A 20,586-nucleotide genomic window follows, 5' to 3' on the forward strand; every position below is an offset into this window, starting at 1 on the left:
TGCAAGAAAATAGTTATAATGATTGACTATGGAATTTGAGCTGGATAAAACATCTAGATATACAGACTATTTTAATGGACTTTCTATAAAAATGCCTTCAGAAGGGAAGGATCTATAGCTTTAAAAATGTATAATTGTAAAATCCTCACATGCTTCTTATTTAAAAAAATGAAGTGTATGAAATGCCCAATGTCCACACCACTACCTCCACCTCCACCTCTGCTAACCTCTACTCAGGGCCAAGTACTGTTAATATTATAGCTTTGTATGTATGTCTGCACACCAAAAATGTAGTTGATTTTTAACCCTCTCTTTACAAAGACAGCATTTTTTGAGAAGTAAAAGGGCTACATTCCTACAAAGAGAAAGATCCATGGATGGATAAATCCAGGCTGCCACAGATTTATCCGATTCTGGGACTATAAATTAGAATAAGCAACTGGAAAAAATGTCCTCCCAATAGTTAAAGTTACTTTTATTAAAAGCAGAGATTTTTCTCTGGTAGTCCTGCTCTAGCACCAGGGAAAGAGGTATTTGAATCCTGTCTGGAGCAAAACTTGGAGCTGTCAGATGCAAAAGGGAATGTGGTTAATAGGGAAAGTTTAAAGGTCCTCAGAGTTTTCAAAGTAAACACTAGTTAAATAATGCTGATAAAATGCTTTAGAACTCCCAAGCAGGCCAATGGGAATTTTATGAACCACAGGGACTATTCCGGTCAAAAATTTATCTATATATGTGTTGGTAATAAAGACTTGATTACAGAAAACAATAGGAAAATAAGCACATAAAGAAGAAGTATTGATCAGCATCGCCTGGAAAAGAAATTGTAAGGGAGAGGGCAAGATAGAATGCTTCAGCTCAAGCTCTCAGAACCAATCAGAGAATACCCCCTCCACTGCACACACACCTAATTTATATTAATTAATATTAATACAAAGTAAAGCTTGTCGTGTCTTGTCAGTTACGCTACAATGTTATAATCAAAAGACTCCAAGTCAATAGCCAAAAATCATTGAAAAGCAATTTAAAGATTCACCTTTTCCCGAGGAGTAGCTCCTAGCCCTTTCCTATGTAAACTGAGCTGACGTTTTTAGTGCCTTTCAGTTCTGCTACTCTACTCATTATTCCAATCAGCACAATAAAACCTCACGTCTGGGTTCTGCCCATGTAACAGGGGATTCCTCCTTTTAACATGGTAGTGAAGGAGGAAAGGGTAGGAACATTTAATTTTGAAAAATTTAGTCACTATTATATAATACTAAAAGTTATCATTTATTGGGCACTTACCACACAATAACTGTAGGATGTAGATACCATTTTTGTCATCTCCTTTTCCAAAATAAGGAAACTGAGGACAAGAGAGTATAAATAAGTGATGGAGCCAGAATTCAAACCCATGTTTTGATGCGAGTATGCATGTTCATCATTGGTATATTATATATGGCCTTTCTATTGAAACTCTTTGAAAGTTAGGAAAAAATAGAAAACAACTCAGGCAAACTCAAGCAAGAGTGAATATATTATAACGATATTTAGGGCTCAAGAATCAACAGGAAACTGGAGAACTAGGCTAAGAATGAACAAAAGTGGTGTTGTAGAATAATTGGTCTGATTAGGACACTGACACATTAATTGCCTAGACCTCAGACACTTTCAATCTGTTTATCCCTACAACTAAGATTCAAAATCTAGCCACAGAGCATTAGATTATCCTAATTTAGGTTACGTGCCTGTCTCTTGGTTAGAGAAGAACAGTGTCATTGATTTAAGCTGACTTAATATAAAGGGTCCAGGAGTAGCTATTTAAAAGGAAATTGGAGCACCATTAGAAAGGGAAAAATGATGCTCGAGTTGCCAAAAAGCAATACATGTCAACTAGAATCCATGCTTATGGCTGCCCAGTATCTACACACCTTCTTCCCATAGACTTTCTTCCAAAAATTCCTCTGCCTAAAAAGATACAATTATTTCATGTATAATGCAAATTTGTCACTTCCCAACATCTCATCAGTCACTTCATCAAGCTTTAATCCCAGGATCTGTGGATAATATTCATTCCTCCTCCAGATCCACTGTGATTATATTTAGATATTCTTCATTCTATGGACTAAACTTAGCACCATAATCACAGTTTATGTACAGATTAGGAAGAAACAGAATACATGTTAATTAAAATATATAGATATATATCCATGACCAGAAAGAAAGGACATATTTGTAAACACCAAAGTCCTCAGTACTGTAACTGGTCTTGAGGTCACATTCAGTATTTATGACTTCCTTCCTCTACTCCTCATATAATATCCACTTTTCTTTTGACTAGCACCGCAGCTGTTGAGGTTCATTGCTCAACTTTAATTTTTGGCAGATCTGAGCCCTTGAGTGTCCTTCCTGAGAAGAGTTGCATTGATTTACATTCTGGTGCCAACCTCTTAACCTCGGTAACGACTCCAGGATGTTTCCCTAGAATGATACCCATTTCATGCTACTCAGACATTAAGTAATTTGCAAGAGTTCCCATAGCCAGTAAATGGTAGAAACAAGGTTTGAACTTAGGTATCTCTGACTCTCAAACCTACATTTGTGATACTAGTCTGGCTTCTTGAAAAAAATAGTAATGGACTGAAATAGGAGGCAGGAAATGAGTGCAGCAACATCAGAGGGAGTTGTTGGTGTAGCAAGTCCACAATCAGGGAAGAGCAGGCCTGCTGTTTGGGCAGTAGATGGAAAGTAGATAAGAAAGTGGCCACAACAGGGTGCGGGGAGGGGAATGCAGGCTGAGACAAGCCCTTACAAAATCTCACCTTGCAAAGTTAATAATTTGTAGGGACATGAAACAAACACGTGATAGGGGCAGCAAAAATCAACTTAGACCTTGTGGGGGTGTTTCATCTCAGGTTCTGGGAAGCGTGGTGCATCAAACAGAAAGAGTAACCCTTGTTTCTCCAGCCTGCAGAAAGAAACCATTATATCTGAACCACTGTACTTTTTTTCTTCCCTGCTTTATTGTCCTCCACAGTATTTATAACCATGCAACATCTGATATATTCTACTTTCTTAGTTTACTGTTTGTCTCCCCACACTTCGAATGTCAGCTCCATGGATTTTTGGTTTTTCTTGTAGGAGCAGACCCTAGCACATAGTAGGCCCTCCATTGATGTTTGTTGAATGAATGTGTAAATGAATGTATCATCAAGAGAATTTGTGATGCCCCCTTCTGATGGAGACGTTAGGGCTCTAATATGCAGCTTCAACTTTCCAACTGGCTTCTTGTGGAAACTTGTGGCTCTTTCTTGAAAACTGGTAAAGCTTTCTGCTGCTTTTGTTTATTGCTTTTGTTTATTTATTGTATTTATCTGTGGGTGGCTTCCTGCTGCAGCAGGAAGTAACTTCAAAGAGAGGGCAGTGCTGCTTTTACTGCCTTTGTTCCTACCATTTCCCAGGAGGCAAGTAAGGTCCTTGCCAAAACCAGAGGCCCCAGAGTGAGACAGCCTGGGTGAGAATCCTGATTTCACCCCTAAATAGCCATGCACCTTTGGGAAAGTTCCTTATCCCTTTGAGCCTTTATTTCCTTATCTGTACAATGGTACATTGGGGATAATATTGGTACATTTCTAGATAAGGGTAATGCTAACTGTTTTATCAAATAAAACCCTATGCTACCATGCCTTAATAAATTACAAGTTTGTTCCACTCTCACCTAAGAGTCCAAAGCAGTTGTTAGTGATAGGTGTGTGGTTTCCTCCACATGGTGATTCAGAGGGCCAGGCTCTTCCATGTCTTATGATTCCTTCATACCCTTGGTCTTTGGAGTATCCTGCTTCTAACTGGCAAGAGGAGGAAAGAGATGATGGAAAGGATATATCTCCCTGGCTCAGTAGCAACACAGATCACTTACACTCATATTACATTGATAAGAAAAAGTTACAAATATTTTCTAGATGCAAGGCAGTCTGGGAAATACAGTCCCTGGATAGGCAGCGGTTTCTCAAAAATATATTTATCCCATGGAGGGTAAGGCACAGAAATTTAGAGGACAGTTATCCCTGCTTGCTCCTCTGGCCACCAAATATCTGTATGCACATTCCTTCTCACACCCGGAATACACTCCCTCCCTCGCCAAGGGAGATGAGCCAATGTTCTATCCAGTTACTATATTCAGCTCAATATCCATCAGCTTCCTATTGAACTAAAAGTTAAGTTATCTGCCTCCTCCAAATCCACAATGTACAATGGTGGAACAGGGACAGAAAAACCTCAGTAAAAACTCCCATTAATTAAGAAACAGAAGAATGAAAAATACAGTGATTGGTGGCCCATAACAATAATGGAATCTTATTGGTCAGACACTCTGAAGACATTTTGCCTTGGCAGTGGGGGAGGTTCCCTGATTAGATCCTCATTCTTCTCTCTGTGGAAAACTTCCTTATCCATTGCTCTCCATGGCCATAACACCAGTGGGTTTGGGGGAGTTTTCTCTCCTTGGTGGATACATAATTTTCCACAGCCTTCTTCCTGCTGGTACAGGCTTGGAGACCAGGGCATTGCTATGCAGTTGTGGGCTCTTTTAGATCTAGTTAGTGGTTTCTTTGGCAGTACAATTATCTCAAAAGTCAGTAACTTTTCAATCTATTTACATTCAACCAGTCCTGTGTGCCAGCAATGACACTCAACTATTTTCCTTAACGCCATTATTGTCTGCCTTATTTCTTTGCTTTCTCATCCTTTTGTTCTCTTTTCTTAATAGAGGCCATCTGAACCAGTTGGATTGAGTGAGAAGGGAATAGCCTTAATCTGATATTTGCTGAAGAACTGAGTCTCTTTTTAACTGACAAGACTTTTTTATTCAAAGACCTTTCATTCTGAACTTTTCCTATTTGCAGTGAATTTTGTATATGCATGAGGATACCCAGGTGCCCCAGAATCATGTGTTAAACAGACTATTATTTACCATTGAATGGTCTTAGGACCCTTGTCAAAAATCAATTCTTTATAGATATGTGGGTTTATTTCTTGACCCTTAATTCTATTCCATTGATCTACATGTTTATCAGTGCAAACACCACACTTTTTTGATTACTGTAACTTTTCATAAGTTAAAAAATTGGGATGTATGTTTCCTACAAGTTTGTTCTTTTTTAGTTCTTTTGACTATTCAGGGTTCCTTACACTTCCATATAAATTTTAGGATCAGCTTTTCTATTTCTACAAAAAAAGCAGTTATAATTTTGATAGGAATTGCACTGAATATGTAGACCAATATGGGGAGTAATGTCATCTTAACAGTATTAAGTCTTCTAATTAATAAACCCAGGGTAGCTTTCCATTTATTTAGGGCTTCTTTAATTTCTTTCAACAATGTTTTGTAGTTTCAGTGTACAAGTCTTGCACTTTGTTAAATTTATTCCTATTTTAATATTTAAGACATTATTGTAGGCCAGGTGCAGTGGCTCATGCCTGTAATCCTAGCAGTCTGGGAGGCCGAGGCGGGAAGATCCTTTCAGTTCAGGAGTTCGAGACCAGCCTGAGCAAGAGTGAGACCCCGTCTCTACTAAAAATAGAAATAAATTATGTGGACAACTAAAAATATATATAGAAAAAATTAGCCGGGCATGGTGGCACATGCCTGTAGTCTCAGCTCCTCAGGAGACTAAGGCAGGAGGATCGCTTGAGCCCAGGAGTTTGAGGTTGCTGTGAGCTAGGCTGATGCCGCGGCACTCACTCTAGCCCGGGCAACAGAGTGAGACTGTGTCTCACAAAAAAAAAAAAAAAAAAAAGACATTATTGTAAATTGAATTGTTTCTTTAATTTCCTTTCAGATTATTTATTGCTAGTGGATTTTCATGTGTTGATTTTTTATCCTGCAACATTGCTGAACTCATTTATTAGCTCTAATAGTATTTTTGTGGATTCTTTAGGGTTTTTTTTTTTTACATGCGATCATATCATCTGCAAATAAAGGTAGTTTACTTCTTTCTTTACAGTCTGTATGCCATTTATTTCTTTTCCTTGCTTTATTGCTTTGGCTGGAACTTCCAGTACAATGTTGAACAGAAGTGGTGAAAGTGAGCATCCTTTGTCTTGCTGTTACAGGGAATACTGTCAGTTTTTCATCTTTGAGCACAGTGCCTTTTATCAAATTGAGGACATTTCCTTGCTTATTGACGTTGGATTTTGTCAACTGCTTTATCTTCACCTATTAGATGATAATGTGCTTTTCTTTTTGGAGACAGGGTCTCACTCAGTCACCCAGGCTAGAATGCAGTGGCATGATCACAACTCACTGCAGCCTCAAACTCCTGGGCTCAAGCAATTGCTTTTATTCTTCATTTTATCAATATGGTGTTTATAGCTATAAATATAGCTATAAATTTCCCTCTGAGCACTGATTTTGCAGCATCCTATAAATTTTAATGTGTTGTGTTTTTCATTTGCATCCATCTCAAAGAATTTTTGAATTTCTCTTGTGATTTCTCCTTTGACCCAGCAGTTGTTTAATACTGTGATGTTTAATTCCCACGTTTTCTTCTGTTATTGATTCCTAATTTTACTCTGTGAGGTCAGAGATAATACTTTACATGATTTCAATGTTTTAAAATTTATTGAGACTTGCCCTGTGGTTTAACACATGGCGTATCCTAGAATACGTTCTATCAGTGCTTGAGAAGAATGTGTCTTCTGCTATTTTTGTGTAGTGTATTTTATACATATGTATCTCTTAGGTCTAGTTGCTTTGTAGCATTATTTAAGTCTTCTGTTTCCTTGCCAATCTTCTGCCTAGCTGTTCTATCCAGTATTGAAGATGGAGTACTGAACTTTGCAACATTACTGTTGAACTATTTATTTCTTTCTTCAATTCTGTTTTTGCCTCCTATATTTTGAGCTCTATTTTTAGGTTTATATGTATGTTTACAATTGCCATATCTTCTTGATGGATTGACAATTTATCATTTTATAATATCCTTCTTTTTCTCTTGTAACAATTTTTATGTTAATGTCTATTTTGTCTCATAATATTGCCATACCAGCTGTCTTTTGTTTACTATTTGCATGGAATATCTTTTTCCATCCTTTTACTTTCAAATGATATGTGTATTTGAATCCAAATTAAGTCTCTTGTAGATATCATAATATTTGATCATGACTTTTTATCTGTTTTGTCCATCTCTACCTTTAATTGGAGATTTTAATCCATTTATATATAATGTAGTTACTGATAAGAAATAAGTTACATATGCCATTTTGCTATTTGTTTTTCTATGTCTTATACCTTTTTAGTCCCTCTATTCCTTGGGTACTGCCTTTTTTGTGTTAAATAGATATTTTCTAGATATAATTTTAATTCTCTGGTCATTTTTTTATTATATAGATTTTTAGTTGTTTTCTTAGTGGTTGCTAGGATTACAATTAACATCTTAATTTATAACTATCTGGTTTAATACCAACTTGTTTACAATAGTATAAAAATGTTTCTACTAATATATAGCTCTGGCCCTTTCTTTATAATATTATTGTCATGAATTACATCTTTATTTTATACATTGTGTGCCCATCACCATAAATTTATAATTTTTTTAAGCAATTATCTTTTTTTCTTTTTTGAGGCAGAGTCTCACTCTGTTGCCCAGGCTAGAGTGCCAGGGCGTCAGCCTAGCTCACAGCAACCTCAAACTCCTGGGCTCAAGCGATCCTCCTGCCTTAGTCTCCCGAGTAGCTGGGACTACAGGCATGTGCCACCATGCCTGGCTAATTTTTTCTATATATATTTTTAGTTGTCCATATAATTTCTTTCTATTTTTAGTAGAGACGGGGTCTCACTCTTGCTCAGGCTGGTCTCAAACTCCTGAGCTCAAACAATCCACCGGCCTCGGCCTCCCAGACTGCTAGGATTACAGGCATGAGCCACTGCGCCCGGGCCCCTGAGCAATTATTTTTAAATCATATAGGAAAACAGAGAAGTTACAAATAAAAAATATATTAACATTAAATTTTTATTTACCTTTCTAGTTTCCTTTAATATTGTTCCTAATTTCTTCATGCGGATTTGGGTTGCTGTCTGATGTTCTTTGATTTCAGCCTGAACCCTTTAGCAGTTCCTGTAGGAAAGGTCAGCTAATAGTAAACTCCTTTTGGTTTTTTTCACTCTAGGAATAGCTTAATTTTTCCTTCATTTTGAAGATTAGTCTGATAGTTATAGAATTCTTTTTTGTCAATTTTCATTATTTTGAATATGCCATCCCACTGCTTCTTGGCCTCCACGGTTTCTGATGAAAATGTGTTGTTAATTTTACTGAGGAGTCTTTGGAATTGATGAGTTGCTTTTCTGTGGGTGCTTTCAAGATTCTCTTGGTCTTTGTCTTCTGATAGTTTGTCTACAATGTGTCTCAGTGTGGATCTCTTTCAATTTATCCTACTTGGGATTCATTAAGCTTTTTGGATGTGTAATCGTGTCTTTCATCAAACTGGGGAAGTTTTCAGTCATTATTTCTTCAAATATTCTTTCTGACCCTTTTACTCCCCTCTCCCTTCCAGGGCTTCCATTATGCATATGTTGATACTTGATCATGTACTACAGGACTCTTAAGCTTTTTTCATTCATTTTTCTTTCTGACTCTAAATTGACCTATCTTCAAGTTTGCCAATTTCCTTTTGTGTCTGCTCAATTCTTCTAGAGAATTTTTCATTTAAATTACTGTATTTTTTGACTCCAGAATTTTTCTTTGGTTTCTTTTTATAATTTCTCTTTATTGATATTCTCTAATTGGTAAAACATCATTTTTATGGTTTCCTCTCATTCTTATTATTTGATTCCCTTTAGCTCCTTAAGCATATTTAAAATAGTTATTTTAAAGACTTTATCTAGTAATTCTAATGGCTGGGTTCCATCAGAACAGTTTCTATTAATTCTTTTTTGTCCACAGGATAAAGAAATCTGCTAATAAATGGACAGAGATTTCTTTATATGCCTGGAACTAAAAACAAGTCTTTGTAAATGAGTTCTGTGTATACATTATGGCATGTCTTCTACACTCAGCATGGACATTTACAGCTCTGTTTTAGATTTCACTTCCTGTTTGCACAGAGCTGAATGATCAACCAGAGCTAAGGCTTAGGTCCTCAGGTATTTCTTGGAGAATGCACTCAACCCCGGGAAGTATGTGAACTTATAGATTCCAAGGAATATGCCAGAGCTTTTGAAAGTCCTTATTCCTGAAGGCTTCTTATACCCTAGCCTTTATTCCTACAATTTTTGGTTAGTTTATTGTTTGCTCCAACTGTTTTCTATTTTCTCAGGCAGCAGTGACTAAGTCATTTGCCTTGGAATGTTTTCAACAAATATTCCTTGGGTAGTCACCTCAGCAGTGAGAGAGTTAGGTGAAATAATGGCAAGACTTTTAGCCTGTCTTCCAGGGAGCCACCAGGCACATCAAAGCAAACAACCACAATCCTTTGAGAAAAGGGTCCATTCTGCTTTCCCTAGTACCATCCATCATTATCTCCACCTAGAATTTAGGCTGTTGTCTTCAAGGCCACCATCAAGTTAGGAAATGGGATATGGGAACAAGGTAATTTAAAATTTTACAAATCTCTCTCTTCCTACTCAGATTCAACTATTTTTTTCTTGATTAAGTATTCCCTGGTTGCTGCAAGTTTTGGTTAGTTTCTAGAATTCAGATAAAATTGATTGTGACATATTTTGTCAGTTTCTTAGTTGCTTTTGTGAAGAAACGGGATTTTGGAGTTCTCTATTCTGCCATTTTCACACTAACTGACGAGATTTAATGATCCTTTGGGCTCAAAGACATTTTCAGACTGAATCCTTTCTATTTCGACTATAGTGGTAGTTGGCACTTTAAACCTTGCAGGTACACTGGTATGGACTGAATTGTGTCCCCACAAAATTTACATGTTGAATTCATAAACCACAATGTGACTGTATTTGGAGGTAGGCCATGTATTTACCCAAAAGAGAGAGAAAATGTTCATAAGTTACTGACCTTGCCTTGAAGTGACTAGATAAATTGATGTGCTATTAAAAGGGTTGAGTGGTCAAAAGTTTGGTGAAGTTATCAAAAAATAGAGCAATATTTTCCTTTTGCTTCCATAAACTACTTCAGGGAAATGTCCCCCAACTCATTGTGTTAGTAATGGTGCCCCAGAGAAACATTAGTAAAGCAATAGAGTCCAACAATTGGTGGTTATCACATTTCAATAACCTGGGAAACTTTTAAAGAACACATAAGCATTTCTCATTTCATGTAGATGGAGTAGTTCGTAGTAGGTCAATGCTCCTATAGAGAACAACTGGAATAGCCAGATAAATTACTATTTAATAAAATATAGTTTTAAAGGCATCTGAAAACTGTAGAGGCACTAAAGGGAAAAAATTCTGGAGAGAATAAAATCTTTCCAAGCTGTATTGAAGATATGAAATTTCTTTTTTTTCCAGGGAGATTTTGCCAATTCTGGCTGAGGGTGGCATCTGGGGAATTGGCAAACCAAGTGAGCTTTTGGTGGTAGCAGGAAAATGAAGTGGTGAGTTTGAAGATCTGGTGAGACTCAAACACACAATCAGAACCTGTCACTCAAGACATTTGCTGATTTCCAAAGCTGAAAAGGGAGGGAGGCTAAAGACTTAAGTAGAAATCTCTCTGAAAAGCAGAATGGAATTCCACACACTTTCTCAAGGGGACTCCTAAGTCTTTGTCTTCTAAGACTTTCCTTAGGGGACAGCGGGAGAAGTGGTGAACTGGTGAAAGAGAGGTGTTAAAGAACCTAAGTGGCAAGATTTGGAAAACTTGGAGCGAGTGGTAAATTTGCAATGGCTTTACCAGGAGAAACTTGCTAATCAGAATGCACCTAATGCTGACAATCCAGGTCCAGGCCTAGACATAAGGATGTCTATGGAAACTGATCATATACAAACCCTATGACCCAGCAATTTTACCTCTTGGTTTATATCCTCAGAAAGGCATACATTTATTCATGATGAGACCTGTATAAGAATGTTCAGAGAGGCATTAGTTATAATAGCCTATAAACTGGAAATCACCTAACTGTCCATCAATATTGGAATGGATAGATAAAATGTGATATATTCATACAACAAAATACCATACGATAATGATAACTGAAAAATCTGGAACTACAATCAATCATATAGTGCTCAATACTTGGCATGGATGTGGTTTTCAGTCATGTCATCAGGTGAGCCATGGAGACCAGTTGAAGGGGAAGGGGAATCTAGAACAGATAGTGGAGAAGGGAGATGAAGAATATCAGCTGTGATACTGGGACCAGCTGCAGAAGCAGAAGCTATAGATCATTCTATCAATATTTTTCTTCTAAGCTTTTCCCAGGAAGATTCACCAGAGCTCCTTCCAGAGAAGCTGCTTTCCATACTTACATGAAGTAGATTTCAGCTGCACAAGAAGTTGACCATGTTGGACATGGAGGTATGCCATACAAATTTCTCTTCTAGAAAGAGCTTGTTCTAAATGCTATCAGTCCTGTCAATAGGCAGTCTTTGGTCCTTCAGGGGCTGCCTCAGTTGCAGAGATGCCTTGCCCTAGATCATGCCCTTTTCTGGTCAGTTCATATTCAATGACTGATCAAAGTAGATGTGTTATGGCCCAGCCATTTCGACCTAATGCAGAACAACTCTAACCAGCCATTTTAGCTCCAGGTTTCCTTGTGCAGTCAGTCAAGGCTGTTGCTGTTTGGGCCTGCATTTCAGCTTGACTTCTGCCTCTGCCCCATTTTGCTTCCTTCCCTTCCCTTCTAGAGGCATTAATCTCAAGAGCACTCCCTAATAAACATCCTATATAATAAACTCTCTTTCAGGGTCTGCTTCCTAGAGAATCAAACTTGCAACATACCCACTACTGCTACTAATTTCTGTATAACTTGGAGTAAGGCTAGTGTTATAGACTGAACATATGTGTACCCCCAATATTCATATGTTGAAGCTGAAGCCCTAACCCCCAGAGTGGCTATATTTGGAGTAAGGTAGTAATTAATGAGGTCATAAGGGTGGAGCTCTCTTATGTGATAGGATTAGTGTCCTCATAAAGAGAGATGCCAGAAAGCTATCTCTCTGTCTCTCTCTCTGTCTCTCTCTCTGTCTCTCTCTCTCCCCCTCTACTCACTGAGGAAAGGCCATGTAAGAACATAGTGAGAAAGTGGTCTGCAAGCCGGGAGCCCTCACCAGAAACAGAATTTGCCAGCACCTTAATACACATCGAATAACAACTCCTCATTTCCCCCTTCCACGGGCCCTAGCAATTACCACTCTATTCTCTGCTTCTATGAGTTTGACTAATTTAGATACCTCATATAAGCAGAATAATACAGTATTTGTACTTCTGTGACTGGCTTATTTTATTTATCTTTTTTTTTTATTTCAGCTTATTATGGGGGTACAAAAGTTCAGGTTATATATATTGCCCATGTCCCGCCCATCCCCCTGAGTCAGAGCTTCAAGCATGTCCATTCCCCAGACAGTGCACATTGCACTCTATTTTATTTATCTTAATGTCCTTAAGGTTCATCCATGTTGTCACAAATGGCAGGATTTTCTTCTTCTTTAAACTAAATAATATTCCGTTGTACATACATGCCACATTTTCTTTCTCCCATTCATCCATTAATGGACATTTAGATTATTTCCACATCTGGGCTATTGCAAATAATTTCACAATGAATGTGGGAATGCAAATATCTCTTTGAGATCCTGATTTCAATTCTTTTGGATAAATATCCAGAAGTTGGATTGCTGGATCATATGGTAGTTCTATTTTTGACTTTTTGAGGAAGCTCCATACTGTTTTCCATAACAGGTGTACTCAGAAAGGGAATTTTTCTGTGTATTTTTGAATTGGTGTGTTTGTCAAGGGGGTGGGAAGCACAACATCTGCAACAGCACTTAAGTATTTGTTACTATGTTGCCATCACCGAAGGATTTCAGCTTAGGGCTAGAATTTCAGATTCTACATCATTAACACTCACTGTGCTATTTATATAGGCCGAATTCTAATTTTAGGGCTTTTAATACTTACTGTATGAGATAAAATCTAGTCTGGTGGGTGGGGGTGAGTTGGCATGTACATGCGGGGGAGACTGTTGAAGGATCTGGGCATACAAAAGTACCAAACTTCAGTGAGAGTAGAAACAAAAAACTAACCAGGAGATTCCTATTGAACAAGTGGGCCAAGGGTGTAATATTTGGAAAACAGTCTGATTAGGACACAGAAAGGGGGCTGTGAGGTATGATGTGAATAAATGACTTTCTCTACTCTCAGCTCATAAATTAGTAAGATAGAAATTTTAGGGGGGTGAGCGGAGTAAATCTCTCTCTTGCTCTATTGTTACATGTTTATTAGTTTACAGAAGCTAATCTCTAGCAGTAAGCTCTCAGTCTGTAACTCAGCTCTATAGTGGAAACACCTCTGTTCAACTTACCAATGGCAGTTATGGAAGAACACAGAGAATCCTTCTAATGGGTGGAGGGAAGGAGGTTGAGAATTTACATATAAGACACTGTATCTACATTGTTTTATGTTCATTGATCTTATTATTGGAATATGGGGATATGAGGACCTGACTTGCATTTTAACTATTCCCCAGAGGGCAAAGAAGGAGGAATTTGTCAGCCCTGTCAAATTTCTTAGCGCAAACTAATTGAGGGGAATTCTGGCAAAGAGCAATATGCTAACATAGAACCTTCCTGTGCTTTGGATAATAATGAGCCACTCATTGACTCTCTGAATGTCCAGCCACAGGATTGGCCTCTTCCACAGCCAATGCAGTTCTTTCAGGGTTCAGTCTCCACCTTTGGACAAGAGAAAGCGAGTCCAAGCTCACATCAATCACATCAGGCTATATTATTCATTTATTTCCCATTGCAATATGCACATGCAATTACCCCAATGGCCTCTTTCCTAACTACACTTCCGTTGGGTCCACAACCTTCCCTAGAAAGAGAATGCTCCTGGTGCTTTTCTCCAAAATCATCAGCATGAAGGATCTATCAAATTGGATAATAGGGTGAAGGAGAGTTTTTTCAAGCTGCTCCAGGAGTCTGACTTCAGGGACAGCTACAGCTTCCGTTCCTTTTTCACCGATGTGCAGCACAGCCTTGTGGGCAGCCTGTGGGGAGAAAACAAACACTAACAGTCCCCTGAACAAATAGGAACAGTCTTCGGGAGGAGCTAGAAGTAAGAAAGGAAAAGGGAGGATGGGGGCCATTCCTTTGCTGTACTGTGTGGCTTCTTGGCTAAGTGTAGTTAATGAATCTCTGGTGATTTTAGTGGTAGCTCTTAGGGAGCCACCTAATTCTTCAGAGCCTTCTGCCTCCAGTAATCACCTCCTAAGCATGCTGCCCACCTCCTCCAAAACCTTATCTCACCAAAGTCACTTTTGATCATTAAACTCTTCTGTCAGCGTCATTTTAGGACATGAAGGTCAGGGATGGAAGGAACTGCTAGAGCTTATTTGGGGTAATGGGGAATGACCCTGGAGTGATTCTAGCCTAGGAGGAGTCACACAGCTTCTCTACGCATCACATTCCTCATTAGTAAAATAAGAGAGTTGAATTAATTGACTTCCAATGGCCCTTCCAACTCATACATTCAAGGACTCTAATCTACCAACTTACATTGGAAAGTTTCAGACCATTGTCCTCTGTGAGTCCAGAAAAATTAGCATTTTCAGCATAGGCATCCTGCATGCCCATTTTCAGAAGCATGGCTCCAAGGTCATATGTGGCAGAAATGGAAAACTTTGGAACAAACAAGTCAACCCACCTGTGGGGAAAGAGGAAGGGGACACATGGCAATCACCACACCAAGCTTATGATTCCCTCCTTCTCTCTCGCTCATCATGGTATTACACTGGACTCTGCTTCTCCCCTGAGTATTAGCAACCACCAAATCACAGAAACTGTTTTGAAAGGAATGCACTCTGGTTCAGCCAATGCTATGCTGTAACGCTGGGAGTAGGGAGATGTAACTCCTTTATAATCAAAAGAATACATCTCTAGGGTGATGGCCAAGGTTGGGGAGCCAGTGGCAAGAAGGTCAATGGGTAGTACCCAGGAACTTCATGGTTTTCCATCTTGCGCTACCAGTCCTGAACTGTTGCCCACCCACCTTTTGGCATCAAAATCCAAAACATCCCCTATGCTCTAGATGATTTCTGGGAAGGCATCAATTTACTACCAGGATGATTTTGGAGAGCTTATTTTATCTTTCGAGGCATGACTTCCGAATTTGACAAATTCCAATGATACCACCTTCTTTGTAGATTTGTTGATGTGCTTAGATGAAATAAAGTGTGTAAAGTGTCCGACAAAGAGCCTGGACATGGTATGTTCTCGGCATATTCTAGTGATCATCACACAGCTGTTAGGTGATTCAGGGTGATTCTTCTGCCTCCAGATCTTTGCTGAACTAGGTCTCACCTGCACTGTTATGCTCACACGCTCCACCTCTCACATCCTCTGAGACATTTACCCCTTCTGCAGCAAGCGGTTCCACTTCTTCAGTATTTTAGATGACATGGCTGCTTCTACCCACTCCATCTGTCCCTGCTTGGGAAGGACAAAGAGTGCCAGAGCATTCTTGCTGTAATCCATTTGCAGCACTGTGCAGTTCAGTTCCATATCCACTAGGTGATAGTATTGTTCCACCTGGTGCATCATGGGCACTTGCACTATGGTGGTCTTGTCCACTAAGAAGCTGGAACTGTCTTCTGTCTTGGATGGATCAAAAGGTTTTGCCCACTGGGCTTAAAATACAGAGAGAAGAGAGGTGTTTGTTTTAAACAGTATTGGTACCAACAAGAACATTTTCATTAGTCATCTCATCTAGTAATTAAGACCACTAGAGTTAGGTACCTAGAGTCGACCAGTTTTATAAGTAACTGACGATCAGGAAGAGAAAGTCATTTGACATGTTCTCCCAGCTAGCAGGTGGCAGAGCCAGGAATCACATCTATGGCTGTTGGGCTCCATGGTCTGTTTTCAAAACCACCATACTTACACTAAACCCATCAGAGCCACAGTTTCCTCATCCATAAAAAGTATGACATCCAACACACAGGGTAAAATGAGACAACAGATATGTTCTGCCATTTTAGCCATTTATATGTGCATGGCTTGTGGCCACCAATTGTTCACTCCTCCACCAAATGTGCCTGACATGTGCTGTAGAAGCAGGAGAAATAATTTGAGCACAGCACCTTCAGAAAAGAGTCACATGATTCTTGCTGTTACAAGTACCAGCCTTAGAGTCAGATAGACTTGGCTGGGAATATTAGTTCTGAAACTTTTTAACTGTGTGAACACGGGCACTTGTAAAGATTGAATGAGACAATGTGTAAACCACACATGTAGTACAGTACATGCTACATAGGGAGTCATAATACATGATAAAAGTATTTATGTAACATGCCTAAGTGTGCACAGCAAGTAAGGGTCACAATAGAGTTTAAATACATATATGTCTACTTGCCAAGTGCAAGCTTGTCCCATCTCACCAAATCTTTTGGAAACCATTATTCTTTAACCAAATATAAGCAAGATGTTCAAACCATTGTCACCCACCTCTCTGAAAATGTGCTCTCCCTAGAAATTTCCTGGGCTCATTCACAGAGCTGTGTGTCCTTCCTGGAAGATCCAATACTATGCACAGCTATGTCCAATGGAGCAGATCACTGTGGCATGAGGGACACCTACTGATGCCAGTAATAAGAGACCATGAGCTCCCCCCAGCGCTCCACCAAAGTATCTGAACCCTAGACTTGAAATTGATCTCAGAGTCTTACCTTTCAAATGAATATAGTTCACCAGGACCATGATGGTGTTTGGTTTGAGGTCTTGGATTAGGCCCACAACTTCCCCTTTGGTTTGCTTCTCCACATAACTGTTGATCTCCTGCTTGGCTGCAGAAACACTGGAGAAGTCGGTAGAAAAGATATCAGTCTCATAGAGGGTCTTGACATCATCCAAGAACTTTGCCAGTGGTTTCAGCTGCTTCCCAATGAAGAGAGCATTTCCCATCTGCAATTCCAGTTCCTTCTTTGGAAAATTCACTGAACAGATCAGATGCTGGAAGCCATGCTGGATTTCTGCCAGTGGAGTGTCTGTGAGGTTGAACCCTAAGACCTCCAGGATCTGAGTTTGGGTGCTGGAGGAGGCCCCAAAGGAAAGCATGGCCAAAGCTGCAGAAATGCTCACAGGGGAAAAGAAGATGTTTCGGTCTGGGGTCTCCAGAGTAAACCTCCGGTACAGGTTGAATGCAAAGTCAGCATTGATGGATGACATCTTATAGAGAGTAGCATTTTGTTGGGGTGAATGGCAGGTGGTTACTTTGCCGTCAGAGCTGTTAGGTGGTGCACAATGGATTGTAACATGAAGCCCAAGTACCAAGAGAATCAGATAGAGGAACAGTGACATTTTGGAAGGAAGGTAATCTATAAGAAACGAAGTGAGAGAACCATTGGTGGAGCTTAGTTGGATGAAACACTCTCTGAGCCAAAGACATATAATAATTGCCCACCTCACTTTAATTAATAAAACAATAGTAAATATTTGATTATATGCTCACCAGGAGCTAGGTGGAGATTTCTCTTTTCTGAAAAACTGATGATGCATCTAATGTGGGCAGGAAGTAGAAGTGGCTTGCTGAGGCCACAGAAATAATACCGTGGACTCTCATTCAGATGTAATAGTGACATCATGAAAATGCTGTGAGTTAAGTAAATTTGTGGAAATTGAATCACCTTTTATTTCAACTAGAGGCAGCCTTTGGAGAGGGAGGAATCCTTAGGTAAAAATAGTACTCTCTCTGCTTACATTATTCTTTGTTGATTAGAATTTTGGACTGTATTTTTTTAATTTGGTATTCTCTTAAGATAAAATCTGTGAGATGAGTTGAGAGAACATCTGCACTTTCTTTGGCTAAAAGACAAAATGAGAATACTGTGTACAAGATATGATTAATTGGAATGGATGGGTGGTGGTTTGTGGAGTCGTGTGCAAGGTTATGACTCGCAATTCATGCATTTTTGCAATGTATGGAAGTCACAGGAGTATTTTCAAACATCAGGAAAATGAAAGTATAACTTTATACATTTTAGATTTCTGTCATTATCCATCTTAGTAACATTTAAAGATTCATTTCTAGGTTGTATAACATCTTAACACTATATTCTTACACCCATGCATGTTACTTTTAATTATTAGAGAGGAAGTCAGAAAAATATTGTGTAAGTTTCTGTGAGCCTGGAGGTATAAGGAAGGAGAGTAAGGAGGTCAGCTGTGGAATCCTAATGACCATGGACATGAGTGGTTAGAAGGAAGAGATCTATGGAGTCAGGACAGGGCTCCTTCCTCAGCCCTCCATCTTTTTTTCTGGAGTGATCTCATCCTAGGCACTCAACTGCTGCCTCACAAACTATATATCCCTAGTCCAGATTGCTCTTCTGAGTTCCTAGCCATTTATCCTGTCTATTGGATACATCCACCAGGATGGTCCACACATACTTTAGTCTCAATAGGGAAATCTCAAAGTTTCCAAATGTAAGCACATCATTTCTCTACCCCTCAAGCCTGCTCCTTCATCTCCATTTTACATCTCAGTCTATTGTATCTCTGTCTATGGAGACACTCATGCCAGAAACATGGGAGCCATCCTAGGGGCTTCCTTCATTCTCATTCCCCACATCTAATGAGTCTTGATGTCTTAGGAATACTACCTCCTAAATACCTCTCAAAACTTCTCCCTTCTGTCTATTCTTACTGTCACTGCCTCAGTTATGGCCTCAACTACTGCATCAGCTCCTAGCAGGTCTTTTCTATCCTCCACCCCAACCTCCCTTATTTCACCACTAAATCCAATCTCTATATTGTCACCAGAGTTCTCTTTCTTTAAAATGTCACTGAGGCTGGTAGAAGATCAATTATCAGATGACCACACTTAGACCTTGGCCCCGGGAGCTACAAATCTGGTTTGGGACTCTGACTTGCTGACTTGGTTATTTGGGACTCTAACTTGCTGATAGAGATGTTCAAAGTTCCCCAAAGAGAAAAAAAGTACTTACAGCACATGCCCAAGAAGCCACTTGCATCTCTCAGAAAGAAACACCTTTCCATTTTTATAACATGTCCTGTATTGCAAAACTAGAGCACTCTTAGTTACAGATTAACCCCAGCATTAACCATGGGATGATATTTTCAAAGCTGATGTAAAAACCAAGGCCAAGAGGAACAAAGCAAAAAATGATAAGATTTGAACTTTGGGTGATTGCTTTGACTGCCAGATCCGTCATCTAAAACAAAAGAGAAAGAAGACCGTCAGAGCTGGAGGGGTCCAGGTCCACGCTAGGAAAAGTGTCTTTTCAGCAGGCAGAATGAGAGTCGTGGGCAAAAGTGCCAAGAGGCAGCAGGAGAGAGTTCTCAGCATTAGCCAAAAAGTGATGGGACTGGCTGCCTTTTGAGGGAAATGTGCACGCAGGCAGAGGTTGTGTGAGCCTAAGGGGTGCTGTCAAAATTATGTATGCATTGGCAGAGGAAATGATGTCAAAGGTAGCTTCCAGTGCTAGACTTCTGAGGCTGCACACATATATGACTGCTCAGGGGAAAAACCAGTCCTGTCTTCTGGTCACTAAAATTCCCTGTACCCTCCCTTTGCCATAGGACTCTGAAAGAGAATGCAGAAGGAGCCAAGGAGATCAGAATAAAAGATTCCACTGTCCAGTATTAACCATGTACTGTCTACGCGCAAAGAAGCAAGGAGAACAAAGAGAACTGGACTCAGTCAGAAGTCCTCAGTTCAAACTTCACTCTGCCAGTTTCTAGCTCTAGTAGTAGTAGTAGTAACAGCAATTTCTGCTTTTGGGAATTTACCATGTGAAGGTCATTCTGTGAAGCATCTGATTCCAGACACTGCTGGCTTCGGTACTACATTAAGAATGTATGTGTTAAGTAGTGGGAGGTAGGCAGGGAACAGGGGCTAATTTGAGCTGAGCCTAGATGCAGTCTATGATGGGACTTGGAAATCAGGATGAATAGTGCAGACTTTATCTTGAGGACATTGGGAAGTCACCGAGGGACTTTGACAAGGCAGTAAACGATGGTTCTATGTACTATTATTTCTTCTCAACCAAACATACGCTGAGCTCCTAGTATGTAGAAAGCACCACACTAAGCACTGGGGGCTCAGAGGTGAATGCTAAATATCAGTCCTGAATCCAAGGGGTTTTTTAACTGGCACACACTGCCCAAATTGAATAGAAGAGGGCACACCTCACATATGGGATGGTCAGTTGTCCATGTGTCCCAAAGAAAGACAGTGGCAAGCTCAGGTCTCTAGACTGTGAGGTCAGTCCATGCTCAATCCCGCTAAGATGACACATTGTCTGCTCTCTCATCTACAGCAAATTTCTACAGAACAAACAGAAAAAAAAAAGACTATCTAAAAAGAAAACTGCCAAACCTGTGCCCTCTGGTGGCATAGTCAGACAATGGCACAGGTTGCTTTCTGCTGCTTCTAATTCAGCTGAGCTTTGCTAGCAGGTAGTAACTGC

General features: G+C 39.5%; 1 protein-coding gene across 1 annotated transcript; it reads right to left on the reverse strand.

Moving 5' to 3' along the window:
* Positions 1–13,873: 13,873 nt before the first annotated feature.
* On the reverse strand, positions 13,874–19,137 carry SERPINA7 (serpin family A member 7). Its single transcript, XM_045537541.1, has 5 exons — positions 19,102–19,137; positions 16,825–17,472; positions 15,513–15,786; positions 14,657–14,804; positions 13,874–14,148 (listed from the first exon to the last, which is right to left on the reverse strand). The coding sequence occupies exons 1-5, from the start codon at positions 19,106–19,108 to the stop codon at positions 13,945–13,947; spliced, it is 1,281 nt and encodes a 426-aa protein (XP_045393497.1). The 5' UTR covers positions 19,109–19,137; the 3' UTR covers positions 13,874–13,944.
* Positions 19,138–20,586: the final 1,449 nt, after the last annotated feature.

This window comes from Lemur catta, chromosome X, assembly GCF_020740605.2.
Source record: "Lemur catta isolate mLemCat1 chromosome X, mLemCat1.pri, whole genome shotgun sequence".
NCBI classification, from domain to species: Eukaryota; Metazoa; Chordata; class Mammalia; order Primates; family Lemuridae; genus Lemur; species Lemur catta.

Coding starts and splice junctions, on each gene's coding strand:
- SERPINA7 (XM_045537541.1), bottom strand. Junction 14,805..15,512: donor AACCGCTTGCTGCAGAAGGG/GTAAATGTCTCA, acceptor CTTTCCCCACAG/GTGGGTTGACTTGTTTGTTC. Junction 14,149..14,656: donor ATGGTCTGAAACTTTCCAAT/GTAAGTTGGTAG, acceptor TTCTCCCCACAG/GCTGCCCACAAGGCTGTGCT.